Source organism: Trachemys scripta, chromosome 4, assembly GCF_013100865.1.
Source record: "Trachemys scripta elegans isolate TJP31775 chromosome 4, CAS_Tse_1.0, whole genome shotgun sequence".
Taxonomy (NCBI): domain Eukaryota; kingdom Metazoa; phylum Chordata; order Testudines; family Emydidae; genus Trachemys; species Trachemys scripta.
Window position 1 is genome coordinate 93,885,751 of NC_048301.1, and position 22,695 is coordinate 93,908,445.

At 38.6% G+C, this 22,695-nt stretch overlaps 1 protein-coding gene across 3 annotated transcripts in view; it reads right to left on the reverse strand.

Annotated features, from left to right (window-relative positions):
* FAR1 (fatty acyl-CoA reductase 1) overlaps positions 1-22,695 on the reverse strand; it is a 79,879-nt gene that overhangs the window by 21,183 nt on the left and 36,001 nt on the right. For 2 of the 3 annotated variants that reach the window (XM_034769961.1, XM_034769963.1), the window contains exons 3-9: positions 19,371-19,546; positions 16,383-16,562; positions 7,744-7,921; positions 6,296-6,340; positions 6,078-6,205; positions 5,513-5,580; positions 530-701 (exon numbers count right to left, since the gene is read on the reverse strand). In XM_034769961.1, the coding sequence (XP_034625852.1) occupies positions 530-701; positions 5,513-5,580; positions 6,078-6,205; positions 6,296-6,340; positions 7,744-7,921; positions 16,383-16,562; positions 19,371-19,546 (947 nt within the window). The remainder of the gene's footprint in view (positions 1-529; positions 702-5,512; positions 5,581-6,077; positions 6,206-6,295; positions 6,341-7,743; positions 7,922-16,382; positions 16,563-19,370; positions 19,547-22,695) is intronic. The other variant, XM_034769962.1, reaches the window with a different exon arrangement.

A 22,695-nucleotide genomic window follows, 5' to 3' on the forward strand; every position in this document is an offset into this window, starting at 1 on the left:
AAGCTTCCACCACCTTTTAGCACTGTCCTCCTTACCACGGTTTCTGACCTGTCAACCTGAGAACAACATCGTGCAATAATGCAGGTAGTATATGGCTGACCGCAGTCCAATACTGATGCAAAAGGGAGTTGGAATGGATATTAACATTGGGGCGCCTTAGTGCTTGTTCTAAAGGATTCATCTTGAAACTCATATTTAGGTAATACTCTGTAGGAAAAATAAGGATCAAAGTATTTTGAATATTTATTATTCCGAGAGAGCCTGTAGTTAGGTCTTGAATTCAAGTTATCCTGACATCACAATGATTATTCAGATCCCAGAACAAAATAAAATACACAGACAATGCATTCTCATTACTGGCAGGGAGTGAAAAAGTCTTGAATTCAAGGATCTCCTCTTATTTAGAGATGACAACCTTAATAAATAAGCAAAATCTGGAAAATAATTCAATATTAATATGCATTTTCATGTAAACATGGGTTTGTTTAAACATCAGAGGAACAGGTAAGACAGAGCTAGTCACCATTACCTTGGGCTTCTTCCTGTAATCCTGAGGTAGATATCATACAGGAATGCTGGGGCCTTATGGCTTACAGCAATCCAGTAATGATATAAAAGGTGATTGGAGGTTAGATTTACATTGGGCCGTCTGAAGGCCTGTTCGAGAGGATTCCTCTTGAAAGTGGAAATTACATGGTATTCTGAGGAAGAAAAGTTGTGTAATAGGTTTGATAGTAACCATGTAAAATTTAATGGTTTTCAAAGTACATTACAGTACAATACTTACTCTTATTAATGTTACTTCAAATATAAAACTTTCCTAACATTTCTGCCAACCCCCACCGCCCCCAATCAACTAAAACAAAATTATGCAACTGTTCAACTTGAATTGCTATTGGACTGTCACTCTTTGTCCCAAGAGGTACTCCATACACCCACAATTCTATTGTTTGTTTTTAATACTGTACTTCACTGTAGCTTCTCTCTTTCTGTTCCTCTTTCCTACTTAAGGGGGAAAAAAACACTATTCAATCTTCTGGTTGTAAATAATTTAAATAAAATAGCTTTGCATGCTATTTAGCAATAATCCTAATCTGTTATAGTACACATTTTAATTTTCCTTTTAATCATATCATAGGCATTTCTAAACATTTGATCTGCATTTTAAAAGACTTAACAAATGATTCACTTCCTAAACATTTAAAGAAAAAACTTGTATTATTGTTTTATTCTGCATTTCTTGCACATCCAACATTCACTGAGGTCAACAGGAACTTCAGCTGTAAAAGACATGCAGGATTGGGCCCTTAAGTAATTACATGCACATTTACTTCAGATTTCTAAACATCTCCCATATTTTTCACATTGGTTTCTTGGAGAAAATGTGTTCTTACCACAAAGTAAGAGGAAGTTACTCGCCCTGTGCAGTAACTGACGTTCTTCGAGATGAGTGTCCCTGTGGGTGCTCCACTCCAGGTGTTGGTCCATCCCTGCGCCTTTGCTCGGAGATTTTTGTAGCAGTACTCGTACCGGCCATGCATGCGCAGAGCCTGCCCCCCACTCTGAGTCTAGCTTAATAGTATACGTGCGCGGCTGATCTCCTCAGTTCCTTCTCTACAACGGAGGCTACCCCAACTCCGAAGTAGAGGGGAGGAGGGTTGGTAGTGAGCACCCACAGGGACACTCATCTCGAAGAACGTCAGTTACTGCACAGGGTGAGTAACCTCCTCTTCTTCGAGAGAGATGTCCCTGTGGGTGCTCCACTCCAGGTGACTTAAAAGCAGTGTGTCTCAAGGAGGTAGGGACTTCGGATCTGATAGGAATGCAGTAGATAGTACAGCTCTGCCCAATCGTGTATCAGAGAGAGGGCCCTGAGTAAGGGCATAGTGCTTAACAAATGTGTGTTCAGAGGACCAACTGGCTGCTTTACAGATGTCAGCCAGGGGAACTTTGCGTAAGAAAGCCACAGAGGCAGCCAGAGATCTAGTGGAGTGAATTCTGATGCCAGCTGGGGGTGTAACCTTCTTCATCTGATAGCACAACTGGATGCACTGAGAAATTCAGTTTGAAAGTCTCTGGGTAGAAATAGGAGTCCCTTTGGAACGCTCCACGATGGAGACAAAAGGTCTAGAAGAATTTCTAAAAGGCTTGGTTCTATCCAAATAGAAGGACAAGGCCCTGCGTACATCTAATGTATGCACTGTGGCTTCGAACGAGTTTGCATGTGGTTTCGGAAAGAAGGTTGGTAGGTGTATCGGCTCAGTAATGTGGAATGAGGAATGCACCTTTGGAAGAAATTTGGGATGTAATCTAAGGGGAACCTTGTCCTTGAAAAATAGCGTATACGGTGGGTCTGCCATAAGAGCTGCTCTTTCTCCTGCCCATCTGGCGGAGGTAATTGCCACTAAAAATGCTGTTTTCATCGAAAGGTATAAAAGTGGCTAGGGGCTCAAATGGTTGTTGAGTTAGGCAAGATAGTACCAAATGAAGGTCCCACGGAGGGGTAGGTGGTTTAATGTCTGGGTATAGGGCTTGGAGTCCCTTGAGGAAATGCTTGGTGATTGGATGAGCAAAAACAGAGGTATCATCAATTCTATCATGAAAGGTTGTAATAGCAGCTAAATGGACACTGATGGAGCTGAAAGGCCAGATTGCTTAAGGTCCAATAGGTAGTCAAGTATGAGCGGGAGAGGTAACGACGTGGGAAAAAGTTGTTTAGCTGAACACCAATGTTGAAACGTTTCCACTTTCGTAGATAGGTGGTGCGAGTAGATTGTGTTCTGCTATGTAGGAGCACTCTTTGAACTTGTTCAGAGCAATCTAGTTCGTTTTGGGAGAACCATGTAGGAACCAGGCTTTGAGGTGAAGCATGGACAGGTTGGGGTGGAGAAATCGGCCGTGTTGCTGTGATAGGAGGTTCGGGATGAGGGGCAACGAAATTGGTGGTCGAATAGACATTCTGGTGAGGAACGGAAACCATGGTTGTCTGGGTCACGACGGGGCAAGCAGGATCACCGTGGCATGGTCTGTTCGTATTTTTTATCAGGACCCTGAGAACCGGTATCAGGGGAAAAGCACAGAGTAAGTTCCGGTGCCATGGGATCATGTATGCGTCTCCCAGGGAATGTTTGCCCAGTCCCGCTCTGGAGCAAAAGTCGGGACATTTCGTGTTTTTCGCAGTTGCAAAAAGGTCTATGGTTGGGTGACCCCAAATGCGGAATGTGTTGTGAATGGTTCTCTCGTTTATCTCCCATTCATGATCCCAGGGAAAGCGTTTGCTTAATTCGTCCGCTGTGGTGTTCATCACTCCAGGAAGATAGGCAGCTGATATCCAGATGTTGTTCGCACCAATTCCAGAGCGTCATAGCCTCTGTGCAAAGCGAGTGGGAGCGAGCTCCTCTCTGCCTGTTTACATACAACATGCAGGCAGTGTTGTCTGTCATTATGCGTACATGTTGATTCCCGATTAGTGGGAGGAAGTGACGGCACGCATTGTGTATGGCTTGAAGTTCTAGGGGGTCAGGCATGTCGTGGAACGTCTGCACCGCATCCATCGCAGTGCCGAATGGTGCCAGAAGAGAGGCAGGCAGCTGGAAGCCTGAAGCCTTGGCACCGGAGCTTCACGCCGCCGCCGCAGCCTCAGGCGGTTTTTGCACGGTGCCGGAGGAGCCCGGCTCGTCAAATGTGCTCAAGCGGGGAAGCACAGGGAGGGAGGCTGTAGATCTGCCTGGAGAAATCTTGGGTCTCATGGTTTTCTTTGGTGACAAAAGGTGCCCTTTTTTTGAAGTTTTTTTGTGCTTCTTTGAGGCGGGGGGCCTGTGGCGGACAGCTGAGCCGGAATCAGCACCTGGGTCTGAAGCTGACACTAGGGACTTCTGAAGGAGGAGCCGTTTCAGTCTAGGCTCCCTGTCCTTCCGTGCCCTGGAGCTAAGTAGCCTGCAGTGGGCACATCTTTGGGGGATGTGGGTCTCCCCCAAACATTTTATACATTGTGAGTGGCCATCTGATAGAGGGATCGGCTCCTTGCAGCTAGAGCAGCGCTTAAAGCCTGTGGAGCCAGGCATGTCCGAACCAGCTGCGGCTGACAGGAATGAAGAAAAAGAGATAGAAATGGTAACTAACTATGACTAACAACTAATTAACAACTAACTAAATAGAAGGGTAATTGTAACAAGAGGAAAGAAGTTCTTAACGAGTCTGCTGAGCTCCGTCTCAGGCCGGGGACAGTAGAGAAGGAACTAAGGAGACCGGCCGTGCATGCGTACTATTAAGCTAGACTCAGAGCGGGGGGCAGGTTCTGCACATGCGTGGCTGGTACAAGTACTGCGACAAAAATCTCCGAGCAAAGGCGCAGGGACGCACCAACACCGGGAGTGGAGCACCCACAGGGACATCTCTCAAAGAAGAAATTGTGATTTAACTAAAAACCAGTAGTGCTCCAACCAATTTGCTTGGAAGATTAAATGGTTGAAGTGTGTGTGTGTGTGTGTGTGTGTGTGTGTGTGTGTGTAAAAATAAGAAAAAAATTAGTACAGAGAAAATCCTTGGAACTACTTTTAAACTAGCTACAGGGCAGTCTGAAATGATATATAAATATTTGGAACAAATATATTCCAAATAAACCTATTAAAACTTCTGATCATAAAGATAAGAGAACATATGCATTAAAATGTTAGAAATCTTACATTTTCATACAAGGAAGAAAACATTACATGTCTGCAATATTTTAACATTAGAAACAGATTATACTAATTCAAAGTATGTTAAGAGTTGAAAATAGGTGGCCAAATTTAAGGATTATTTTTCTGTATTTGATACCTCATGGAACTACCTAAAGGTAAAAACAATAACTACATCAATCTGACTACTCAAAAGCAAAGTTGCCATCATACCTCTCAAGCGTGCTGCTCTGTGCAAAATCCATCTCACTTTTGGACTATTGTTCTATTATTATTTGTTACTTGTATTACCATAGTGCTTACAAGTCATGGACCAGGATCCCACTGTGGTAGGCACTGTACAAACAGAACAAGAAGTTCTAGATGCGTTTAGCAAGACTGCCGCTAAACCCAGCAGTGAATACCTTGCCAACATCACGGGGTCTCTACTGCTCCCTGTGATCAGTGCTTTACTCACTCTATCCACGAACTGCAGGCAGATTAGGTTGTTGGAACTATTAGGAAAGCTGTAGGACTTCCACATTTTAGCTGAAGGTGGGACTGGGAAGAGCTACTACCAGGAAAATAAACAGTGAATGGAGGGGGAAGAAACAGGGAACAGAGGATAAAATTAAAAAGTGATGGAACACATTGCAAAGTTGAGAGGTATGACAGCTGAATTTCTGATTATAAAAATGCTAACATTTTAAAATCAGTGCTCTCAAGTTACTAAAGTTGATACAAGGGCTTTATAGAAATATACATTAGATAATGGCCACATTTTGGGCCTTTTATTATTCAATAAAAAATTTTCTATTGAAATTTACAGAGAACATAGAAAGAACACAGCATACCAACTTCGCCCCAGTGGAAAGGATTGGTGCCACCTGTTGTGCAATTGTACACCATGATGTTTCTTGGTCTGAAAAAAGCATCACATATAATTAAAAATAAATTAAAATTTGGTACACAGTAGCCCAAACCAGAACTATTTATCCAAATCGCTCGTCCCCTGAATTCTGGAGTTTGGATAAAGTGGGAGACCAATCTAATCACCTTAATTTTATCTCCGTACTTCAAGCATTTTTCTTCCCAAACAGTTATCATAATAATCTCTCTCTCTCTCTCTCTCTCTCTCTCTCATGAAACAAATATTTAAGTTTCAACTCTAATATTCATAATTTAAACTGACAGCATAAGGATCAGGAAGGAATTTCCCCCTCATCTATATTATTGCACAACTAACTAAATACATTATCAGATACTGGCCATTGGCTTAATGGGCTAATATGGTGAATCCTAAATTCCATAATAGTGTGGGAAAAGCAAACTACAGACTAGCAGTTAATAGATGGTTAGGTTTATAGAAACATCACACAACCACTTTTGGGGCTAATTAAAAATGAACTGCATTGTCACCTGCTATACCTATTAACTCCAGAATACCAAGCTGCAGCCAGTGTTGTGTTGACAACTACATCTACTGGAACAAGATCTGCAACTGCACTGTTGGAGGCTCTCATTGTTCGAAGAATTCCTTTTCCTGCCTTAAATAACAAAAACAGAAGACACACCAATAAAACATTTCAAGTAATGCGTTTCCTTTCATAGACAGTTGTATTAAAATGTTTACTTACCGCAATAAAAAGACCACTGGGTCCATTAAAGTTATCAATCCATCCCTATTGTGTAAAAAAAAAAAAAAAAGCCACAAAGCAATTTCAGTAGAAGTTTACTGAGTTCAACATATAGTTTGCATTTGACAAACATTTACCGTTACAATTTAAGGAGACAACATTTTACTTCCCCACTCCTACTTTTGTTTCAAATATAAAAGGTGCTTTCAGTTTGCGTACCTGTGACAGAGCATTTAATTAAACAGCTACTACAACTCCAGCAGAAGAACCACTCACAATTTAACTAGCTCCTCAAAATGAGCTACTGTGTATTCATTTCTTATCAAATAAATGGTGGGATTAAAATAATTTTGTAAAACACATTTATAGTTTGAAGGAAGTTTCCTAACAGCAGCTATGAAGTCAAGACATACTTTGACCTGAGCTACTTCTAGTGACCCAGAGAAGTAGATAAACAATTTTGCTGTCCCTTATTAGATTTCCTGCCATTTTCTAGAGTAGGAGTCTCTCAATTTTTAATGCCTACATTCAGTACCAAAAGAAAGGACAATTCTGATTTTGGTGATCTGTAAGAGCTTGAGAAAGCAACTCATCTTGGCCCAGATTTTCTCCTGAATTAGGAAAACAGCCCCAAAACTAGTCACAAGAGGACTAGCCCAGATTGGGAGAAACTTCAGATAGCATTCAGCTGCTAAAGCAACATCTAAAACACTCCCTTTCCTATGGCTGTCATGTAGAGTGGCTACAAACAGGGGGTGCTCCAGGGCATCGCTGTGCTCCGTTAATCCCCAGTTTCTGTTGCAAGTTGAAGGGGAAATGGGTCCGTAAAGGCATCTCCAGGATCAGGAAGCACAAATGTGGCAAAGAAAAAAAAAATAAAAGATCAAGGCTTTAGTCTTGCATCTGTTTTATTCACTTAGAAGTCATGGGAACTAACTGATGAGAGAAACTTCAGTTCTTTATAGATACACAGCAGCTCACTGAAGTCAAAACTACTTTCCTCAAGGCTACACTATTTAGTCTCCTTATCAGAAAAAGTTTTGGATGAACAGTTAAGTGTGTAAAATATGTGTGTATATAGTGAAAAATATCACTTTAGGATAGCATCATATTCACTCCAATAGTTCGAACTAAATATACTCTTCCTGTGTTTTAACAAATACTTCTTAATTCACTTGATAGGCTGATACAATCCAGAGGTCAGAGTAATTTATCCTTTAAATCTATGGGTTTCTTACACAAAAACTACACACAGAAAGCTGTCAACCAAATGAGGCAGATTTGTAGCTCAGTTTGGTATCCACAAGTGACTAAGTTTCAATTTGGATTTCTATGGACTTCTGAACTAGATCCCTAGCAATACAGGCTATCAAGGATGCATGCATAGGTTACAGGTCAAGAAACATCAATTGTAGAATATTCAATGAGGGAGGCGCAAAAAGACTTACAGGGAAAGGCTCCTTCCAGCTGGCACCAACAATTGACGGACGTATAATGGCTATGTTTAATTTTGCACCTTCCTGCTGCACAACATATTCTGCTAAGGCTTTTGTATATGTGTAAGTATTAGGCCTGTCTCCTATCAGTTTTGGAGTAATGTCCTTCACCAGACCATCATCCATCCACCTAAAGAATCAAAAGGACAAAGATTTAATTACTGTACAATTCACTTAAAGGAGTGCATAAGTCTGAAAGAAAAGCAGAGAAATTAAAAACAAAACTTATCAAGAAAAATGTTTATGACTGCCTCATTTATTTCAAAGCAACAATCATAAGAAATTGCTTCTGCTGAACTTTACAGCTTCAATGTAGACAAAGAATGGCATAAACACAGCAAGGCAAGGAATTTTGCTGTAGTGTTTATTGGCAAGTTTTACAAGTTGCATTAGGAAAAGCTTTGGAAGTAATTTAATACTGCCACTTCAAAGCACTGTAATGGCCCTAGTGTCCAATACCAGATCATCAATGAATTTTAAAACCCAATAGCCTGATTTTCAGAGATGCTGAGCACCAATTTGCACTAAAGCTAACAAGCATAGCACCTTTGAAAAATCAGTCCTCAGATAAATCCGAACTTTTGACACTGGTATGCAAGCACATACATGTAGGTTGTACAATAGTGGCGTTCTGCAGATAATTTACACCAAGCTCACTTCTGCAATCTGTACAACTCCCTCAGATTTCACTTATGAGAAACAGTTTCCTTTATTTAGAAGCCAAAGCCTGATCTCATTAGAAGCAAAAAATAACAGTTGAACACTACCAGTATTTAGCCCTTAATGCTCACTGTTTAATAAACAGCTCTCAGACTGGAGGGGAGTAAAGTGTGGAAGAACTGTACTGAAAGAAGAGTTTGATGTCAATTTCAGGAGACTAAGGGCTGGTCTATATTAGAAATCTTGCACCAATATGGCTAAATTGATTTAAAACCCACTACACTTAACAGATTTTTTTTTTAAATCACTTATCCCAAAGCAACATGGGTACAAGCATAATTTAAACCTGCAAGTGTATCTAAAAATAAGGGCTTGCACTGGTGTAGCTTATTTAGTAATTCTGGTTAAAGTTTCCTTACACAGACCAACCCCATTATGTTTAGAAATATTGCAATGTGCTCTAGAAATTAAAGTTTATTTTATGAATTGAGTTAAAAATCTGAAGGATTATTTTTGAAGGAGAAAGAATTTACAGGAATTTTTATGAAATAGCAATATAAAAAGAAAATGGATACAATTGATCTCTGATCAATACAAGATTTGTCAAAAGCAACAGATCACTGCACAAGAAAACCCACAACTGAACGTACTGCACACCACCACATTTCCAGAAGTTTATAATTCAAATGAAACACAAAAATTGATAGGACAAAATAAAGTAATATCCAGTAAAATCCCAGAATTTCTTGCAAATTTGGTTTAAAATAAAAGCAAAACATTTTAATACGTATCAATTCACAATTCATTCTCCCCCATTTTTCTGTAGTGCGTTAATTCATACCATATTTTAAAAAAGTATGAGGGGATAGAGTGCATATTTGATACACAATTAGTGGACTTGGTCTATCAGTTATGGCTAATGATGAGACTACCAGCTTCAAGATTTTATATTGCCACTTTTCTGCCTACCCTCTTTTCATTTAATGTTTACATTTTCTGCTACATGTCAGCTATATATGTTAAGTCATTTCCCAATTTTCTTGGCTCTTCCAAGATGATGTTAAACATATTTGGAAAAACTAACAGTGAGCAAGGTGAAAAACCCTCCTGTAAGCATAGGCTCAAACTGAGAAACATCATGTTAGTTGGTGTGTAATGAAGGCTTGTCTGAGCATAGAAGTATTACCAGTTTAAATTAAATCAATTTTTAAAAAATTTAAAAAGTCACACCTTTAGTTAAGCCGGTGCAATTGTGTGCGTGAAAGATTGCTTACACCTACTTAGATCACCTTACAAGGGAGCCTAAAATGGTGTAAGTTACATACTAAACATCTAGAAGATGAAAACTGAAATAGACCACTTCTTACATCTTGTCTAGACTTGCTGAATATATTAGTATCTATTAAAAACAAGTTTTAATACCTTTAAAAATCAGTTAGTATTGGCAAAATCAGGGGAGACCATAACCAGCTATCATGTTTTAAAAAGGTATTAAAAACTGTTTATACCAGGTTTTTCATAAATTTTGAGCCAGAGAAGGGACCACTGTATAAAAAAGGCCACAGCACATTTTAAACAGCACTTAAAACATTGAACACTTTTTAGATTACGGGGGGAAAAAAAAAGATGTTTAAGGCCTTTTCTGTACACACTCCTCTTGCTTTACCCTTCTCTTCTGGCTCCTAGGTGTTAGTTACAATTTAGGTCTCTTTACATTTAGTGAATCAAATCCAGATATGATACGCAAGGGTGTATGTAATTCACACTTTGGTAGGTAGGCCTGGATCTACAGAGAGTTAAAAAAGTAAAGGAATCTAAAGGGAACCTAATTTGGTGCATTTTAAATGTTTTTCAGGTTGCGGGGCAGAAAGTTACAGTAAACTACAACTTAGTTTAGCCCATAAAAATCCCTTATCATGCTTTCATATGCAGTGCTCTCCAGCTCATCTTTGCAGAGAGCACTGAAAAGGTAGCAATCCCGCCACACTTGGGCCCAAATTCTGCCTTGCCATGTACACATGCAAACCCTAATATATTTAATGAGAGCTGCACACGCATCGGGTGAATTTCATCCTTATTTTCTAACCCTTTACTTCATCTGAATGCCTCCCCTGTTTTTCAAACTTAACCTAGTCCTGAAGATCCTTGCACTTTAATAGCATACTGCAAAAATGTGATACCACCCTTCCTTCAGGGGAGGGACTTGGAGAGAAAACCACAAGTAACATTTCTAAGGGAAATTATGGTAGCACAGGCTTGATAACAGGTGGTTCACAGCCCATCCCCTGCTTACAGATCTTTTGAATGGATGTTTCTCTGCACCATGTCACAGAACAATTGCTGCCAATGTTTTTTGGTCCATTTTCTGTCCATTGTATTTGTTTAGCACCTATTTAGGTTTTTGGTTTGTTTTTTTTTTTAGAACCAACTTTTATACCTTTTCCTATGTTGTTTTGTGGCCCTGTTTCTGTTTCCCACTCACTAGTAGGGCGCACACAGTTTGAACCAGGACTGCCTCAGTGAGGCGGTTGTGTTCTTGTAGAGTCACTGAGTGCTGCAGGTTCCCTGGTTGCTGCCTTCACTTGCAGCCCAATTTACATTAACTACTCCTGTACCCACATTAGTGCCTGCTGTACATTCAAGCAGCCTTCAAAAAGCTACTCACTTTGACCCACATCCACTAGAGCACATTTGCAGTGTGCACACATAGGAGGGCATGTTGCACTGCCAGTCAGTCAAATGACCCCATATCCTTTTCCCTTTTTCCAACACCCCCAGTGCTTTTCTCCACATCCCCAAGTTTGTCCTTCAGCTGAATTCTGCAGACAATTGTCCAGGTTTTCAGACAGTGTTTATATGCAGTAGCAGACCAGCAGAAATTACACTGAGTCCTCCTCTACCAACAATACTCAAGTAACAGTAAAGGAATTGGTTTCTAGCTCTGCATTTCTGAAAAACGATTAATTTTCAACCAATATACAAGTCCCATAGTAGCTATAGATTTGTAAATGTGCTGTTAACTAAGTATCTTGTTCTGGGTGCCAAACAAATAAAGGGATAAATTATTCTCTAACATACCTATCTATAGTTCCAGTTGATTATACTCTAACATTATCTGAGGAGCACATATGCATGTGCTATAAAGCCAAAATGATAATCTGATCTAATCCATTTGATGTGAGTATTCCAGATATTTTCCAGAAGAGAGTCACACATCAAAAAAGGCCAGAGATTGTGTGACACTTGTGCTGGCTTAGTATCATAAAGTTGTTAGGTTCCAACCAAACTAGGGGTTGTGGCAGCTGGTGGAATGTAACATCCACACTTCACTGCAGTGTGGAACTATTTTTTTGTGGCAGTTTGTTCCTAAATTTATCTTGCGACATAACAGACACTTCATCTGAAAAATAACATGCATTCTCCTTCCTTCCATGCCATGCAATGCTTTGACTTCTTATGCTTTGAATAAGCAATTTCTACTGTATTTCACACAAAGTGTTTTTATTTACATAGTCCCAACATCTAACACATCAAGAGGTTGCTGAGTTACTTCCACATTTAAATAGTTGTCATTCTGAGAAGTACTTATCTCTAAGCTTCTGAGTACCAGTTTGAGGAACATGGGAGTAACTCCCCTTTATACAGAATGACTCATGGCAACAAGATTACCTAACACTAACATTAAAAATGAAGGAAGTTATTTATTAGAACAAGTACCAAATAAACACAGTATTCATTTGGACATGCATTTGTACACAGGGTGAAATCACTTTAATTTTAAATCCTTTAAGTCACCAATTTTAATTATGGTTTAAATCATTAAGTAGGAAACCTTGATTTAAATTGATTTTAATCTTGTTTTGCACTTGAATTTTTAGTTATTTACCTTAACAGAATGTTTAGTTTCCTGGTTGATAACCATTAAAATGAGATTTGCAATTAACGATAGCCTTTATAAAAAATTTGTTACTTTTTGATTACCAGGAGGATACATTATATTTAACTCCATATTTTAAGCAACTGTATAGTTTAACATACATTTAGTCTGTCTTAACATGATAAAATAAAGTAAAAATTAAGAAATGCATCATTCACCATTTTCTATTTACTCTATTTTTTTAAATGAACTCCTGACTTGTGTCAAACTCCATTTGGATAGAAAGTAAAATTCAATTAAAATGCACAAATAACATTTTAAAATTATTTATTAAATAAACAACATCAAATGCACTGGATACCCAAGAATGAAGTTTATTAAAACATGTTTTGCATTTAAAACTGATCATTAAAAAAAGAAAAGATGATCTGTAGTTAGTAAATTGAATTGATTCTTGAGGTGATTAGAAACACTTTGGCACTAGGAGATCTCTTCCTTTCATAACTTTCATTTTATGTACAGACTGGAAGAGGAAAAAAAAGCTTTCCTACCTTTTTTGATTCCCAATCAATCCATTTCTTAATTTTGAATCAATTGGTCATGAAACTGAACTAGTTGCATAAACTGAAATGAAGAAAATATTCTCTCCGCCCTTGCAGAAGAGAATACTACTGTAAAAAACAGGTTTAGTATTTTAATTAACTGTGATTTCAGGTGTCGAGTGACTATCACCAGTTCAGCAGTATGACTTTCTTTACAGGGTCAGTAGCAAACATTGTACTGCTTAATTTTTCTTTTTTAGATTTGTGATTTTAAAAATGTAACAAATTAGGCTTTAACATCTGCGGTAATAATTTCAAATTAAAAATTAAATGTTTATTTTTAAAAAGGAAAAAAGTAAATTTTTAATACCTTTTTTCCCCACCATGCTTGTACAGCATCTCTCATCTGAGCATTTCAAAGCATTCTACACAAGGCCAAGCATCATAATACCTACCTCACCAATGTAGTATCATGACCAGAATATAGCTGGGGAAACTGAGGCATTGAAAGGCTAACATACATGGTCATGGTCACACAAAGCAGCAGCAGAACCAGAAATACATTTCATCTCTCAATTCAGTCTCATATTCTAATGCTGCCTTCTTTTTACTTTAGATACATATATTTATTCATGAAATCTAAGCACCAGCTTTGAAATATCTAGGCTTCTGGAAACAGGTTCAAATTCTGTGAAATTCAATTCAGCCCTTAATTCTTTAAGATAGATAATGGAGTATCATTAAAATGTGTTCTATAGAGGACTTTTTCATGGTAACCTAACACTGAGGTCTTACCTATTCTACCTGGGCATTAAACACCCATGGTTTGGGTCTTCAGGAAGAAAGATTTATACAACATCTTGACAACTGTTGTTAATACTAATTATGCAGCTACTTGTGATGCCACGACATATGTTGCTTTACACAAGACCCTTATCAGTTATAGAAAAGGGTCTTTCCCCACTCAACCAGCTGTTAGTTTTGCCAAGTTTTTCACACATTAAATTAGTTACATGCTAGATTCCTACCAGCCCAACACCTTCTTCCCTGTATAGGAAGTTATAACATTTAAAAAAGTAATTCTACACTTCCAGGTGGAAGCTCCCAAATAGTCAACTTCTATAAACTTATGTGAGGATTAAGCTCATTTCAAGACTCTGATTTCACAGAGGAATTTAGTGCAGAGAAAGTACAGTGATCATTTAGATATGCACCTCTACCTCAATATAACGCTTTCCTTGGGAGCCAAAAAAAATCTTACCGCGTTATAGGTGAAATCGTGTTTTATTGAACTTGCTTTGATCCACCGGACTGCGCAGCACCGCCCCCCCGAGAGCACTGCTTTACCACATTATATCCGAATTCGTGTTATATCAGGTTGCGTTATATCGAGGTAGTGGTGTATTGAGTTATGAAGCTAGAAATTTAGCTTTACCAACTAGAAAAAACTAAATTATCCATATCCTGGTCTGTCCTTATGTTATTGGGTTAATACATAGAACTTTTATCTGTAGCTTCAGATTAGCCCAATAATGCATGCAATCAACTTACTTCAAAAAAGGATTCACAATCTTTCATTACCTAGGCTTCTAGTTACTTGGACAAAATCCAGCAAAGCTGCAGTAGAAAGCAGTGTCTTATTTCTTCATTTAAGTGCATGCTTGTCTGAACTCTGATCCAATGGCCTTTCAATCAAGTGCTAAACAGACTATCCAACCCCTAACTTTGTCTATGAAGTATTCACAGCACAGATAATCCATGCTTTCAGATTAATAAAAAAAAAAAAATCTGAGAATTTCTACAAGTGTTTCTTGATGCTCCAAAATAAGAAAAATGGCAAATGCCTTCTGTGAAAAAAGTTTCTTCCTACACTATATTTATTATTTCTATTACTTCTGCCATAACAAAGACAGACTTTTTGAAAGGCTCATATTCTACCCACCATCATCCGCCACTTTACATTTAAGAGATCAAGTTGAAATCCAATTAATTAGAACCTAATCAAAAAAATAAATGTGGACAGTCACCTTAAAGAGAAAAATTGCCACAAAAATTGATAGGGGAGTCAAGGGCAGTTACAGTACTTGAAATTACTTCGAGGAAAGATATCAACTTAATCTTTTTGGATCTACATTTATTGTAGAAGAAAACAGTGAAAATGGTCAAGAAAAACTCAAATGTATCTTCAATATTTGTTACAGTAATCTGAGGTTACTTACTGCAAAAATTACACTGTTGTGAAATTTATTACACTGATGTCCCTTTAATTACTATCCATGGGTATTCTTTATTCTCTTTACTAGAATCAGATTCTCTTTTCTTCCCTACTGAAATCCAGGCTACTAAACCTTACATTTTATTCCAACTCACTCAAGCTTTTTGTCTATCCTCTGCAGGAGCTTCAGAAGATTAACCCACTAGAACCTAGGACTAGTTACAGTTGGCCAAATGAAATCTTTTGTGCACCTTACAGATGGGCAGCTAATTTTGGCTTGTTTATTGCTTTTCCCACTTGATGCTAGGACTCAAACTTTACTGTATTTGCCACAACTATACCACACATCTGAGTCAGAGGAAATTTACCCTTCATAGTTTTGTTTTATTCACTGAAGTTTGTTGGGCAGGAAGTATAGTGTATTTTCACAGTTGGAAGGGGGCTCTGTCTGCTGCTCTGGAGATATCCCCTCAGAGGAGTCAGAAAAACAGCAAGGGATTCATGAAGAACAAAGTTTAGTTCTGGCTATTTCTGACATCAAGAGGTTCTAATGCAAGGAGCAAGAGGTTACCCTTCCTTTGCAGTCACACTTGCTCATCACTACCACCCTTCGTGGCCAGGCAGACTGCAAACAAAGTTGGCCTCTACAGACTATTTTTATTGTAATACAGTGTTCTGAATCCAGATTCAATTCTTGAGTCCAAATTTGATAAACAAAAAAATAAAACCACTGGTCTTCAAATTTCTTTTAAAGAGACGATGCCTTAGTGAATTGGAAACTGAAGTTTAAAACCATGCAACTTTAGAATACTTTAGGAAAACAAAAATTTGTTTGGTTTGAACTTTAAGTTTTGCTAGATTTTATTTTTACATGCTACAGTATAGACATTTAACTTTATACTGAATTGCTAAATAATAGACACTCTTTTTATTAGAATTGCTTGAGGGGTTTTTTTATAGGGTTGCCAGTGCTTTAGGAGGTTTTAACTTTTGGCATCTAATTATATGTTTAGTTTGATATATTGAATATTTATTATTTGGCTTCGAGGAGGTAGTACTCTGAATGGAAAAACAGACATTTATCCTAATTCTTGAATAAGTGATCTAAAATAAGTCACAACCTTCCTACACCTTAGTTTCCTCATCTGTAAAATGGAGATAATTGCTTCACCCATGTGTGTAGTTTTTTTTATATTATGCTTTTCAAAGCCTTTTATCAATGTGTAATAGTACTGGAGAAGAGAACTGCAAGTAGGTGTGGATTAGTCAAGAAAAGCTATAAAGATTCAAAACATACTCTAAAGAACCTATCAGTTTCTTGGGATCAACAGGGGGTGGATATATGATTTCTTCAATGTGCTTTCGATTGCAATAAGCATATGCTGTTGAAACATGCATGAACACCTCCAAATTCTTCATTCGCTGGGCCAAGATGACGAGCTGTTGTGTGGCAATCACATTTAACTGAACAGCATCTCTGTGAAGAAAACAACAAATGAAGATGAGTAAGAGTAAGCATGTCAGAGAATCATAAATTGAGGTAAAAGTCTCATGTGGTCATCTATTCACATCCCCCAACCAATGCAGACATAACATTTTCCCGCATCTTGTCCAGTCGATTTTTAGCTGTCCCTAGTAATGGCTTGCACCACTTTCCTTGTAAGACTGTTCCAGTCTTAGAATCCATAATATGGAAGTTTTTTAGTACTCAGTCTAGTTTTCACTAATTTCATGCCACTGTTTTTAGTTCTATCCCTGTGTACCATCTAAAAACAAATTCCTCTGCTTACATGGCATACACCCTCGTCAAGTTATGAAACTTCTTTATTTTCCTAAAATAAAATCCTTCTCAACTAAAAACAATGGAGTGAAAAATGTTTACATGATAATCTATAATTGCTAGGCTCTCCTGCTTTCTTCACCTCTGACCCTCACGCAAGGTGTCTAACCCAGTATCAACAGATATTCATATATAAACCCACAGAGCCGTCCACATCAGGCAGTTAACACGTCAAGCTGAGCAAGATCTGCCCTGGTCAATACTTCAATGGGAGGTCTCCAAAGACTTCATGTTGGCAAGTCAATAGGTGATGCTCTCCCTTCTGAGTCAGTGCTCAGGTAATAACCAGATAGGCGGGGGACGGTTGGGGGAAGGATGGGCATTATGCTATCATGGGGGTCTTGTATAGAAGGAAGGCAACCAAAGATACCAAGGTATTGATTGCTTCTTGTCATTAAAATTTCCATGACACGTTCTGAAAGGCTAGGGATGAACCCAACTTTAATTTAGCTAGTATCTGGGCTGTGACTTTCTGGACACACAAATTTCACCTATAAAATTTCACATAAATTAGCTATTCTTTCCAGTTCTATTATATTACTATGGGTTGTTGCCTTCCTCCCCTGAGCTAGTGGCATTTCAGTAATACTGGTGGACTATTTATAAGTTTGTCAAAATTTTGTTGGGATAAAGTGCTATATTAACATCAAATACAAGTTTTTGAGGGTTTTTTTTTTTTTTGCTTTAACGTAAGTCGAGTTACACTGAGATGACAGTTTTTCAGTAATGTCATATCAATTTTTCAAACAATCCCTACCCCATTGCAGCAAAAGCACAATCATTTTACAAAATATTACATTTTTTCATAACCTATTTTGGCTTCAACCTTCAGCTCTTTCAAAAGACCAAAAGAATTGATCCATGAAAAATTCCCTGCATTTCTATGGAAATGGAAAAAGTTCTGAAACAAAGTCCAAACATGTTCTGTGCCTGCTTTTTAGATCAGAAGATGAATAATTTTGATCTTGAGTCAACTCTCTGGGTACAGGAGAGAGATGAGGCAGAGACTCAACAGCAGGGAATTAAGTTCTGACCAAGGGCTTCCTAGGAGGACTTGTCAGCGAAGACTGCCCAAAAGAAATATCAGTTCAGCACACTTCCAGTTGCCCTTCCCAGCCAGCCCCATCCACTTGTGTTCTGCTTTAGGAGATTCCAGACCTGCCAGCAGAGTGGAAATTACAGGAGGCTTGAGTCATTATGTCCCCACTCCAGAAGGATTTTTCACTGCTAAAGGCCTCTGTAAACCTAGCTCTTTAGCTAATTCCTATGTTGGTGACACAAGGGAACTGCCTAATTAAAAGAATTTGTGAAAAGGAAGTATAAAAAGGGGGTTTGCTCATTTTCATCATGTAGCATTCCCAGAGGGCCATGATCAGTATTTGCAGGGACTCGGAAATTAGAGTTTCCTAACCCTACCTTTCACTCTTATATAGCCAAATTTCTTTCCCTCCTCCTTCCTGAAAAGAGATTTCTCATATAGCAACAAAAGTCAAAAATGTACTGTAACATTTCAACATTAAAAAATTTTCTACGAAAAATGGATATACCAAAGCTTACTTTATCTCCTTTGCTTTTGTTAGTCCTTTTCTTCTACAAGAGTCTCTTTTCCTTAAGCTTTCAGTAGCTGTTTTCCCTCAATCTCTTTAGAAATTTCCTAGTAGTTTTTTCCTCACTCTTCCCCTTTTTATTTCTCTTATTTCTCCCCACACTTCCTCTAATCTGTAGTGCTACCCCTTTGCCATTACTTTCTCCTTCCACCTAACCACATATATCTTCTCTTCCCCTGCACCCACCCTTAGCATATATTTGATTCTCTGACCCCAGATTCTGTCAGATGAAGCAAGAGCTAGAATTTTATCCCCATACCTTCAGAATGAGAGCATTTTTGTGCTCAATACACCCTTACCTTCCAAAAAGGCTGACCATCAAATTACATATACGTGTGCATTTTTTTATGATCTGGTTCATAAAATGGGTGGTGGTTCAGCTCAACTGCTGAGCCAGATGAATCTTGCTCTAGCCCATCCACATCCATTTATTATCCACCAGCTAGACTCATATCAGAAGCCATGGCAGCAGGAGCTCACAAGACACATGAAGGTGCCAAGATCAGTACAAGCAGCAACATTACTTAACTTTCTGTACACCTTGTGCCTGTACCATGCCTGGGATCTGGCACAATCTTCATATTTGTCTTTCCTCAACAATGGCCCTTTATACTTATCCTTTAAATCCTAAGGGTTAAAACCTTCTTGGGGAGTTTCCTCATACAGAGGAAAAAATTAAATTGACCCTATATGCAGTGAAACTCATGAAAAAACAAGGGGTTTTTTTTGTTTATAAAATTTTGCAGATAAATGTTATTTTCAAGCTGGTGTCCCCTTGAGGACTACACTAATATAATTCAATTACATTAGTTTTTTTCATATCAAGCTTTATACTCACCTCAGTGTTTCATTGAATCTGACTGTAGCAGCACAATGGAATACAATATTAATGCAGTCTATGAGCTTTTCTTTGTCCTGCTCACTAAGGTCCAGTTCATTCTGCGTAAGTTCACTAGTAACTGCTATTATTTTCTCTTTAAATTCAGGCTGTTCATCTCTTAACCTGTCAAAGAGCTGTTAAAAGAAAATCAGGACTAAAAATAAAAATTCACACAATGATTTCGGATGTAGCAAGAGAAGGGGCAAATATTTTCTGCCTATAACATGGAGTTATACTTCACTCAATCATAATGGATATTAAAAAATGTCATATCACATATCAGTACGAGTTGGGATGAGCAAGTTATTCAACTGGCAAAGCATCCAGTGAATTATGCAGGTCATTCCAAGTTAATGATAAAGCTGAACAGGCATGATGCATTTTTTTAAAACTTTATTTATTGGAACTACTTTTCTGTCCTTAAAGCTAAATTCCTTAAGCTCCCGACAGTCCAAATGCTCAGGGCTCCAACAGAGCCATAGAAAGCTTCTAAAAATTAACTAAAGTAGCTATAATCAACTTACAGTCTATCATCTCTGGCCCATTCAGAGCTAAAAAGCAAAACATTTTACCCTATCTTCCACTGTATAATACTGTAGTCTAGAAGTGAGAGGACTCCAGATATCAGTCTTTAATCCCATGACATTTAGGTCTAGAAGATGTGTTGCTGACTCAAGAATGAACACACCCCAAGGCCTTAAGCCACGTGTCATTCTTGGGAAAGTTTCACAATTAAGAAAGAATGAATAAAAACCCACTTCTCTTGCAGGTAGTTGCAAAAGAGACGGGAGGATTTAAGATTGCTCAATGGGTTGGAATGTCAGAGTAAATCACAGGAAAAACAATTTAGTAGGCAGATGAAAAATGAGGCTGTTAGAGGCACAATAAATGTGTTCATCACATCTGTATTTTATCACATGGATTACCACCATATATCTGGTGTATTACATACAAATACAAAATCCTTGTCTTTTTTTCCTCCATTAGATACCCAGAAAATTTACAGGGGTAACAAACTAACAGTAATGGAAGTTCCACATGCTATGGTTTTAATGTATCAGTACAACAGAACCTTAGCGTTTAGGTCAATATCCCAGTCAGACAGGAAGTTCAGTTTAGATTAACATCTAAACAGAACTTTGAACAGAACACTATCAAAATGTTTTAATCCAACATCACATTAACAAAAATGAAAAGCCTCCAGTTAGGTAGCAGCTACTACTACTGAAAGTGTTGTTTAAAGACTGAGCTTTCAAGGTTGTGCTCCCCATGAAAAGGGGGAATAACTTTACTAAGACACCAAATTTTGCAAAACAAGTAATGGTGAAGTCTATGCTTTTCAAATACTACTTTTTGAGCATATAAAGTGCTACTGGAAATCAGAGTTAAAGATGCCAGATGCTGTGTAGCAAAGAACTTCTCTAGACCAGCGGCAAGGAACCATGCGGCCCATTAGGGTAATCTGATTGCAGGCCGCGAGATATTTTGCTGATGTTGACCGCCCTCAGGCATGGCCCCCCGCTGATCCCAGTGGCAGTGGTTCACCGTTCCCGGCCAATGGGAGCTGCGGGAAGAGGCGGGATGCACGGACGTGCTGGATACCGTTTCCCGCAACTCCCATTGGCCAGGAACGGTGAACTGCGGCCACTGGGAGCTGCAGGGGGCCGTGCCTGCAGATGGTCAACGCCAGCAAAATGTCTCACAGCCCGCAACCAGATTACCCTGATTGTCTGCAGGTTGCTCACCACTGCTCTAGGCATAAGTTTGTGCTGAGTTCTTCACATTTACACATACAGTCCTTCACATTTATACAGACACATCAGAAGTTATTTGGTCAATCTGAGACTTCTTCAAGCTTAAAACACAACTGCTATTCTTGTCTATACCATTATATAGGTCAGTGCATGGTAGTAGCATAAAGCTGAAAAGAACAATAAAAGACTCCTTAGTTTCTATAACCACACAGCAATTGAAACAGTAAATTAAATCCAATGAAGTGGCTAAGCATCTGACTAGGATTTAAATGCTCCTGAACTCTTGATTCCTGTATCCCCAGAAGGAATTGAGAACAACAGCCATGCTTCTGGATTTAACAGAGGTTCTTTGTTCCTCAAAGTTACTGCAATTGGAGTAAGAGAGAAGTTGGCTGAATGCCAATATAGTTACACTGAAGGCATGAACTGATAATAAATCAGTTTTCTTTAATCAGTTAAAATGGGGAGGAACTGGTTGAGAATTTGAAAGTGGAAGGCAGTTTAGGTGAAAGTTTTCATGAAATGGTAGAGCTCATGATTGTAAGGAATGGTAGGAGGGAAAACAGCACAATAAAAACAATGAATTTCAAAAAGGCAGATGTTACCTACCAACTCCCTGAGTTTGCTAAGATCCCATGGGAAGCAAGTCTAAGGGGAAAAACAGTTCAAGAGAATTGGCAGTTTTTCAAAGAGACTTTAAGGGCACAAGAGCAAACTACCCCATTGAGTAGGAAAGTATGGCAAGAGACCACGCTGGCTTAACCAGGAGATCTTCAATTTTCTAAAACTCAAAAGAGAGTAATAAGCCTTGTGGAGAGAGGGGAAGCAGCAGATGTGGCATATCTTGACTTTAGTAAGGCTTTTGATGCTGTCTCGCATTACCTTCTCATAAACAAACTAGGAAACACAACCTAGATGGAACTACTATAAGGTGGCTGCATAACTGTTTGGAAAACTGTTCCTAGAGAGAGTAGTTATCAGTGGCATATCCAGTGGAGTCCCGCAGGGATCAGTTCTGGGTCAGTTCTGTTCAAGATCTTCATCAATGATTTAGATAATGGCATAGAGAGTACACTTATAAAGTTTGCAGACGATACCAAGCTGGAAGGGGTTGCAAGTGCTTTGGAAGACAGGATTAAAATTCAAAATGATCTGGACAAATTGGAGAAATGGTCTAAGTAAATAGAATGAAATTCAATAAGGACAAATTCAAAGTACTCCACTTAAGAAAGAATAAGCAGTTGCACACATGTAAAATGGGAAATGACTGCCTACAAAGGAGTACTGCAGAAAGGGATCTGGAGGTCATAGTGGATCACAATCTAAATATGAGTCAACAGTGTAACACTGTTGCAAATAAAGCAAACATCATTCTGGGATGTATTAGAAGGAGTGTTGTAAGCAAGACACGAAAAGTAATTCTTCCTCTATACTCCGCGCTCATTAGGCCTCAACTGAAGTATTGTGTCCAGTTCTAGGCACCATATCCCTCGGGGGGAGGGATAGCTCAGTGGTTTGAGCATTGGCCT